At 40.5% G+C, this 10,254-nt stretch overlaps 1 protein-coding gene across 2 annotated transcripts in view; it reads right to left on the bottom strand.

The window, feature by feature from the left end:
• Window positions 1–8,339, bottom strand: part of LOC111867520 (patched domain-containing protein 3) — a 117,884-nt gene extending 109,545 nt beyond the window's left edge. Inside the window, exon 1 of one of the 2 annotated variants that reach the window (XM_033752712.1) lies at window positions 7,905–8,339. In XM_033752712.1, coding sequence (XP_033608603.1) covers window positions 7,905–7,987 — 83 coding nt within the window. In that variant the 5' untranslated portion in view covers window positions 7,988–8,339. The remainder of the gene's footprint in view (window positions 1–7,904) is intronic. The other variant, XM_023857479.2, reaches the window with a different exon arrangement.
• Window positions 8,340–10,254: the final 1,915 nt, after the last annotated feature.

The raw sequence follows: 10,254 nt of genomic DNA on the forward strand, positions 1-10,254 counted from the left end.
AGGAATCCAATGCTTGTAGGAGAAAGGAGCAATGCTAGAAGATTCGCTCGCTCAATTGGGGGAGAAAAAAAAACAGCCAGTGATTTTGAGAAAGTGTCAGGGGACACTGGTAAAATGGTGTCAAAAAAAATTAAAAATGTTCTAGATAAAAACTCAGGTTATGAAACATTATGCAGCTTTATCGATATATTTTAGGTCGTTTCTTAACTTTTATGTATTTTTCTGGATTTTTTCGGTCATTTTAAAAATATTTTGGTCTGTCAAAATCCGGCCCCTGGTTATGGAAGAAGTCTCGGTTGGGGGAGAGAGGGAGGAATTACAGTTGGAGTCGGAAAAAGTTAGGCTAGTCAGATATAGAGGAGCTACAGTAAGTAACTTCCCCCCACACCTGTAACTTACAGTTGGAGACGTGGACAGTGAGATTTGAGTTCTTTGTGGGAGACAAAGTAATGGTAACGATGGGCGTGTAATCAGTGAGGTGCAGGCTTAAAGGAGTTACTACAACGTACCAATAATCACTGTACTAATCATTTAACTAAACGCTAGAAATACATGGTGTTATGTTCTGCCGATCCTGTGATTCATAACCCCCGAAGTGTGTTCCCATCGCGGCCACCGAAGCTCCTCTAACTCTGAGGAAAGGATCTCATATTTACGAAAAGTCGTAGCAAATACGAGTACACTATCAAAGTTACTGGCAGCTGCGCTTCGCCCGGAGGCTGGTATCTTCGGGACGGCTGCTGTAAGGGCAAGTAAAAGACAAAACTGTCGTTATCCACCGTAGAATCTTGATACCGCGACCGAAGCCCGTTTTGTAAAATCATAAAACAATGTTTGTGCTACACGTCCACATATCGATGGAGAATCTGTTAAAGAAAAACAACTGCTTAAACTGCTAATTAAACAAGGCACAGAGTTCATATGAAGAGGTTCAATCTCAAGAAATTAAATGAGGTAGAGGGTAAAGAGCAGTATCGTGTTGAAATCTCAAATAGGTTCGCGACTTTGGAAAACTTGGACACTGAGGTGAATGCCAATAAAGCTTGGGAAACTATTAGAGAGAATATCAAAATTTCTGCCAAGGAGAATCTACGTTATTATGAACTGAAGGAGCATAAACCATGGTTTGATGAAGTATGCTCAAAATTACTATACCAAAGAAAACAAGCCAAATTGCACTGGTTACAGGATTCAAGCGAAATAAATATGGATAATCTGAACAATATAAGATGTGAAACCAGCAGGGTGTTTGAGAACAGGGTGTTGAGGAGAATATTTGGACCGAAGAGGGATTAAGTGACAGGAGGTTGGAGAAAACTGCATAATGAGGAGCTTCATAACTTGTACTCTTCTCCAAGTATAATTAGAATGTTGAAGTCAAGGAGGACGAGGTGGGCAAGGCATGTAGCACGAATGGGGAGAGAAGAAATGCATATAGGTTATCGGTGGGAAAGGCAGAATAAAAGAGACCACTGGGAAGACCAAGGCGTAGGTGGATGGACAATATTAAAATGGATCTTAGAGGGATGGGATAGTATGGATTGGATTGATCTGGCTCAGGATAGGGACCAGTGGCGGGCTCTTGTGAACACGGTAATGAACCTTCGGGTTCCATAAAATGCTGGGAAATTCAGTAGCTGCAGATTTGGCTTCTCCTCAAGAAGGGCTCAGCTCCATAAGTAAGTAACTGCTAAATTAATTTGGACTTTATGTCCAAATAACACGGAGGAGGCTGGAGACATAAAATCAAATTTCGCGTCATATTACGGAGAAGCGTATTTCTTAAATCAATAATGCTATTGACAGAAAGATGGAAAAAGATTTGAAAATACTGTCTAGCATTTAGTTTGGATCTTGATGGATCCACAAATATTCAAGGAGATCCAGAACTGGTAAGGTCTGCACGGTATGTTTCCGCATATGTTGTTTTAAAAGGATATATTTTGGAGTTAGGGGAGTAGAAGAAATAACTTGTGTGTTGAAGTAAAAGCACACTTGCTTCATTACTAAAAAAACGCGAATGTATACTGACAAATAAACTTGCAATATTATGCAGAAATGCAGGTCTTATCGGACTATCCAGAGGCGGTAAAAAAATTCCAAAAATTTGTATCGTATCACTAGCAGAGAATATCTCGTAACCAGATACTTCAACGATGAAAATATTATGAAAGCGACTCCACAAACAGTCAGTTACATCCGCTCCTATACGAACAATGACCGTCATTTAAGAAATTCCCCTGAATAGGACCTTAAAGTCAACCCTCGTGATATTCCTTTCTGCTGTCTTGTGAGGTGTCTGCCCACAAGCAATGTCGTTAATGAATTATATAATCACTGGAGCCTATCGTTAATTTCCTTAAAGAAGAGGAAAGTCCGACTCGTAATTAGACGATGACTATGGATAAAGAACCTGACATTGTTTACTGATATTATGTAATATACACAGACTCTAAACAGACACTGAAGAGAGAGCATAAAATGTCTTCTGAGACTGCTCGGGCGGCTTTCAGCTTAAGAGAACATTTTCTACAAAATAAATTTTCAAGAAACTTGAAACTTCCCTTGAAATTGAAGTAAAAATCAAAATGTTGATTAATGCAGAGATGTCACAAAGAATGAAGTCAGATTTAATGATTAGCAGATGGCGAAAAATCTGTTTCGTTTTTCTGGTAAAACATTTCATGACTGATGAGATCAATAATGGTTTTCCGATTGCCATTATGCTGCTAACGTCAGCATCCACTACAGAAACGAAACTACAGGAAACAGAGGAGAATCGGGGTCTACACATGATCCAAGGAGCTCAGTCTACAATCGAATTCTGGAAGCCAATGCTAGAAATGGAGTATTCCCATTTATTTAAATTTTGGGTAAAATACTCATATACTGTCATATGTATTAGTGACTTTTAGACGGGGTTTGGATTGGTGAATCAATTTATTGGATACTCAAAGGTCGTAAGCAGAAGTAATCATAACACTCCGGGGATTATTGTAACTGTAACACATGAAATTAATCTTTAACGTCTGCTTTCTTTTTTCCTTGGCACTACAGCCCCAGTGGGCCTAGGCCTACCTTCATGAACTTCTCCGTTCACTTCGGTTTTTCTAGATCTTACACATTCGGTAGGACTCCTTGGGCGGGTGATCAGCTCGTCGCAAGGCCTCTACCTGTACACAAACACAGAAAAGCGCAAACACACAAACTAAACACCCATTCCCTGTGTGGGATTCGAACCCACGATCCCGATTTCCAAGCGAGAGAAGACAGTACATGCCTTAGACCGCTCGGCTACCGTGACCGGCTCAACGTCTGCTTACTAGTCCATCTTCATTTACTGGATTCTGTATCTCTGCCTGAGCTGGCTTCATAAGGACTGGATATTCGCCGTTGCCATTGAAACGTGTTTCAACTTGCGGTTGTAACGGAAACTTAGTGTTTACTTAGTCGTTGCTTATTAACGGACGTCTGGATCTGGCTTCACTATTCCGGCTTTCAGGCGTCACGTCATAATGCTGTTGTGAATCACTGCAGAATTCTACTAAGTAGAAATATCGTACCGCATTCATGGGTCATCAGTTTTATTTCAAGAGGCTTCGTCCAGAATTAAAAGTCCCTACATCAAACATCAAATTATTTAAACGAAATAAAACTAAGAAAACAGATCCACACTACAGACTTCTCATTAACAAGTTGGAAATTTGAATGCAACTTAAATTTTGTTTTAACTGAGCACTATTACTTTTTTCATAAAATTAGCGTAACATCCGCTCAGCATTCAGTAGGAAGTCTCACAGTTTGTTACTAGTAGTATAGTATTTCATACTGTTATTTTCCATTTTTTTTTCTGAAGTATTCCTTTCTCGTCCTTCACGTTATCAAACGATGCGCCGTAGCGTGACGCGAACCACAAACCATTCCCTTCGTACAGCACAGTAGGTTCTCGTTTAAAATCGTGTGTAAAGGAACGGTAAAGCTATTCTTGTAACCGGACGTTGCGGCTCCAATATTTTCTAGTTAACGTCGTGGGTACGTTCTTGTAGATCGCGATGTCATGTGAAACGGCGTTAAGTGGATCCATTTTCACCATAGGAAACTTAGGAAACAAGTATGTTTCTCGGTCTTTCTTTAACCTCATAACATACATCACAATGCAGACAATACGAACGCTATTTTAAATATTTGTATATTCCTGGCAACTGCCTCTGTGGTCTAGTGGTCAGACTACTTGGCTACAGATCCAGAGGTGCGGGTTCGATTCCCAGCGCTACCAGATTTTCTGAGAAGTAGTGAGTCTGGAACGGGGTCCACTCAGCCTCGTGAGGATAATTGAGGTTCTATTTCAAGGAAATAGCGGCTCCGGTCTAGAAAACCGATATTAACGGCCGTGGGGATTCGTTGCGCTGACCACGCGACATCCTCTATCCGCTAAAGTTGGCATTAACTTCGCCGACAAGCGGTGGTCGCTCGGTCAGTATAGTTCGCTTGCGGACTACAGGCAACGGAGTTGTATATTCCTGGCTGCCGATCACAGTGGCTGCGCGGTCAGACGCATGAACTGTCTTCGCCCGCTCATACACTAGGAGCGTTGGTTCGAATCCCAATTGAGGCATGGATATCTGTGTGTAGGTAGCAACGGGCTAATCCTCCGTCCAAGGAGTGCTACCGACCTTGTAAGAGATCAAGAAACTGAAAAAGCGGCCAGTGCCCAACAAAGGGCTGTAGAGCAATAGACAGAGAGATAGATACTTATTCTTGGATGTATATAAAAGCAAATACGAGCTACAATAATAATCAGCCTTCTTCTATACAACTGAATGCTAGACATGCGCTCGACTCTCAAAGAATCATATTCAAGATTTTCAGCCAGTAATTCCAGTCATTATTAAGGTCTGAAAAACTATGTCGAGTTAGACGAAGTTGTGTGTAACCTTTGTATGAAAATAGTATTAGCGTAATGAGGAAACAGCGTTAAGTGCGACGAAGTAAAGTGGGAACCCAGTGAAAAGGCAAAGTTGTTCTGGTGCCTGATTAATTAAGCACCACCGCATGGAGATGTATGGGGGAATGGAACTATAGAACCACATTTTCTTGACCTCTGCACTAGATGGAGGTGAGTGGTTAGCTTCACGCCACCGCCACTTTACCCCCAGGACATAAAGCCCACAGTATCTACTGAATAGGAGGCTGTGTGGGCCCCAGAGCCGGTCTGGACGCTGTGGAGTAGAGACAATCTCTTGCGTCTACCGGTGATCGAACTCTGGCCGTTCAGTTCGTACCCCGTCGTTGTACCAACTAAGCTATTACGACAGTGGCTGTATAATATACTTCACATTTGCACATCAAAATATTATCAGTACTCACAGAATATACATGATACACTGAAGCAAGACTTTGCTCGTTCTTAACTTACTATATATTTTCATGCAACACGTTAAGGCTTGAAAATTAATTTCTCTGGTAACACCAAATAGAGTAATGACAAGGATAAAAAACACGCTTATTCAATATAAAAGAAAAATTATCCATGTATACAAAATTAAGAATAAAAATTCCTCAAAACATAAGTTTTATACTTCTTTTTAGTTTCCTGAGGTGGGTTGAGACTGTCCACTTGGTACGTCGGTCACTAATTGTACCAGACCAGGGTGATAGATGAATATGGAGCAGTCGGTGGAATGAGAATTGGTAGAGGAAACTGAAGCACTCGGACAAAACCTGACCCAGTGCCACTTTGTCCACAACAAACCTCACATGACCTGATCTGGGTCCGAAACCGGGCCGCCGCGGTGGTAAAGCGGGCGGCTAAACACCTGATGTATGCACGGTCCTATGTTAGGGTCCATTCATACCATCCTGCATTGATTGTTTCATACACGTAGCGTTTCCTGCAAGACATTTGTGTGAGCTTTCATATCATCCTGCATCGATTGTTTCACACACGTAGCGTTTCCTGCAAGACATTTGTGTGAGCTTTCATATCATCCTGCATCGATTGTTTCATACACGTACCGTTTCCTGCAAGACATTTGTGTGAGCTTTCATATCATCCTGCATCGATTGTTTCATACACGTACCGTTTCCTGCAAGATATTTGTGTGAGCTTTCATATCATCCTGCATCGATCGTTTCTTGCACGACATTTGTGCGAACTTTTCGTATCATCGGATATCCAACCATTCCAGCTCATACTTTCTTGCACGCATGTTGCATCTATCTACTGAAGAATTGTGTGTTATGTAAATTTTATAAGAAGAGAATATTAATTAATTAATTTATANGCGTGTATAGGCCGCAGCACAATTTTCAAACAGAAATTATAGAAAAAATAATTTTCTTGGAATATTATTTCAGGAGTAGAACACCCTGTATTACTAATTATGAATATATATTTTTTTTAAATGAAGTGTGATTTCGAATATTTCGAATATAAGCCGCACCCCAGTTTTCCTCTTGAATTTTTGGCAAAAAATGTGCGGCCTATACATGCGTAAATACGGTATACAATAATAATCTTTATGTCTGTCCGACGTTTGCACAGGATTTAGTGCTTGTTCTTTTGCCGTGTTAAATTCTTGAGAAAATTTTATATTTTTTTGAGAATTTTGTTTCTCCTCATATGGTCGAGTGCTCCAGCTGTCACTTCATTAGTTATAGGGTAGATGGACCGGGAGAAGGAGTGATTGAACACGACTGAGACTCGTTCATACTGTACGTATTGCTTCCGTTGCGGTCCGGCGCGGCACGCTCAGAAACGTAGCGTATCAGACAAATGGTCTCTCCGAGAATCCCGCACGGAGACGGACCGTGCCGCACCGTGCAGGAAACGATTGAAGCATGATGATATGAATGTATCTATAAATACAGTACTAAAGAATATTTGTTGTGCAGGAAACGCTACGTGTATGAAACGATCAATGCAGGATGATATGAATGGACCTTCATACTTAATTACAGTTATCCAATACGCATCTGTCTGAAAATTATTACGTGCAGATCAAATATTCAGTAATGTTGGCCATCCATGCGACATAGTCTGATACTGATAGTATCATTAAATAAAGAAAAAGGAAAACAATTTCATGTATTCTGGCGAGGCTTTCTGTGCCGTTCACATGTATATAAGTAACTCTGCTACCAGATGTCAGTAGCGGCGGAACTGTACGTATAAGTAACTGGCATAAGTCAGGGAACGCGGCAAAAGTTTAAATTTCTGCGTAAACCGCTAAGTTTCTTGTAGCATTGATACCGATGTAGCAGGGAAGCGACATGATGAGAGCCACCCTCGCCTCCCTGTGCTCACGTGTTCTTGTATTATATAAATGTCTTTGTGTTAAATTCCATTCCTAACAGATGACATAGGCCTCGACTGGCACAGGGTTCCAATGTTGTACCTTACGAACTTTTATTTTGTGCATCATTTAACAAGTTTCTACATAAGAGCTTGTCCCGTGTCTAACGTTCGGGAGAGGGCCCACGTACCCCTGGTGTTTGGATTTCGCAGACATATATTGCGACTTATACAGTATCTGGTAATGAGCCACAGCAGATGGACAGTAAGCCGTAACGTAACTTGGTCTTGGGTAGGTAATTTATACGCTGTTTATGGATCACCACAGACCGACAGAGATATCTTTCAAGAAGGTTCTGCTTAAAAGCTAATAGTGATGCTATTTATGCATTGATTAAAGTGTGGATATATGCGACGGATAAAACATCATTCAAAAACGGAGAACCCCGAGTAAAAATTGTCTGCCTGCACTCTTGCCGCTTTATTGCTGCAATAAAGCGGCACCTGAGATGTTGATAACATAAGTGACAGATTCGATTTCATATGTCTGAACAGAACATGTCACGCGTCATGACTTATCTATTTATATCTTAAACTTAAGTTATCTTACCTGTAAAAGAAGCTTTCAAGTCTCCCAATTACTGCGGAACTTAATTTTCTTAATATCGATTTTTTTATTTGTTTATTTTCCATTTTGTCTGAATCTCGATTTGCTTTAAAAATATTACACAGCTCTCGCTTCGTGATAAACCAGCGACTGAACTCACTAGAAATGTCAACTGGGAAGTTAAACCTGCAGCACGCACAAACAATCGCACCGCCTCAGTCGCCTCAGTCGACCTTAGTAATTTCTGCACAGAGCAGCCAACCACGACGGAAGACAATGCAGCACTGATCAGCTGTTGCTCACAGCCTTCTCGTGCGCTATTCCGTGCTCCCGCATGTCTGGCCAATCGTGACTATCGCCAAAGGCGCCTGTCGCAAATTGAAAGATATATGCCCTTGTTAACGTCCATAAAGATGAGAAACAGCAACTCACACTATACATTAATCCGACTGTCTGTCATATACTTGTAATCTGTGTACGATAAGCTCATGAAACTATGAGGTCGAATATACAACTGAACTGCGCATGACGTCATCATCGATTCCACCATAGCGCGAATTTGAAATACAGGTCTCGCGCCAAATTATATAATATGTATTAACAAGAACTGTCTACGAAACAAATTCCTCTGATTGAAGAAAACAAAACCATCAATTTCTGGTATATTTTCACAAGTATTTAATATACCAGGCCATTGTTATTTAAATGTGTTATGTTTCAAGAGACGGTATAAAGAATAAAATAAAAATCATGTTTCTATCAAAGAGCAAAAATAGAAAGAGGACAGCATAAAAACAATATTATTTTTCAGCATCCTGTCGCGTTGAAGCATCATTCTTCTTATCTTATATTACTACAGATTCTTTACAACAGTCATGTCTAACTTCAAACAGGTTGTGATCGACTTTTAGTGTCAAAACTGCCAGTGATCTACCACCCCCTCCTATCGTCGTACCTCGCTTTAAGCAAAAATATTGGTAATAACACGACACATGATGTTTGTTGTAAAAGCAACATACATTGAAAGTACAGACTTACCTTGTTCGTTAAGAACAGAAAAATAGGAATGATTAATACGTATTTTCCCTTCAAAATCTGAATATAATCATATTATGTTACAAGTGAATTTACTTGCTTTTCACGTATAATTTCCTTATAGGCCTATGAGATCGACCAAAAATCGTCCCGCGATCGACGCGTTGGACATGCCTGCTTTACAAGATCAAAAAGGCAAATGCACCCATAAATTGGAATGATTACACATGGTATAGGAGAAAATGACTCCACCAATTCAATTAAATAATCAAAGTTTTTTTACGGTATATCGGAAACAACCAAACCTGAAATATTTATGAATCTACCATCGATACAATATCAGAGAAGTACAACGGTTCGTAAGGCCTTTCTCTTCGCAAAATAAACGTTAATTTATAGAAGTCAAAATAGCGTTATTGTCCTACAAGCAGTATACTGACCCTTGACCAGCACGGCGCAGCAGAAGCCCCGCATTTCGTAGCAGACTGCAGTAGCCTTCAACTGTCATCAGTGCCATTTGTGCACAGAAAAATTGAGCCGTTCGATCCACTGTACAGATTTCGCCGGTATCTCCGGCGCTTCGGCTATGTGTCAACATGGCGTAGAAACCAGTGAGTAACAATGAAAATGATTAATTCCGAGCTCACCGGTGCCTATTCATTCGGCATTTTGTTAGTATAACAAATACCATGGAGGCTGCCGCACTTCACAGTCAAGGGAACGTCCTACAAGAAAAAGTGAAATAGAGAAAACTGACGAAATACCTGCAGCCATAGCGAAAGAATTAGCATAAGAATGTGACATTTCTGATGTTTCGTGGGTGGGTGATTTCGCGGAAGACACTAACATGGAACATAGTAAAGGAGATATTGGTGACACAAGTGCAGTTACATCTGTGTAACAAAGAGAAGGCTAGGAAAAAGACCCTCTCCCCCTTCCTTATAAATAACCTTAAACGCTCTATTTAAAAGATGAGTTTTCATAACTGACGAAGTGTTCATAATTTTCCAGTGTGTAGTGACGAGAAGGATTGTTTTTCGCTATTCATAAACGGAAGTTCTTGCGGCTTCATCGCTGGAGAGACTACTAAGTATGCCGGCCAAAGACAAACACTAAAACCCGATCAGGAATAGGAAGACACAACTGCTAGAGAAATTCAGAGATATATAAGAATATTGCTTTATATGGGGATCGTTCAATTGCCAGAAATTCATGACTGTTTCTAGATGACTTCTGTCTTTTCCTTATTGTCAGGCAAGCAATGACCGTTCGACAATTCGAAAATGACAAAATCTACATGTCACTGACGATAAAGACA

The sequence above is a fragment of the Cryptotermes secundus genome, unplaced genomic scaffold (genome assembly GCF_002891405.2).
Source record: "Cryptotermes secundus unplaced genomic scaffold, Csec_1.0 scaffold1226, whole genome shotgun sequence".
NCBI classification, from domain to species: Eukaryota; Metazoa; Arthropoda; class Insecta; order Blattodea; family Kalotermitidae; genus Cryptotermes; species Cryptotermes secundus.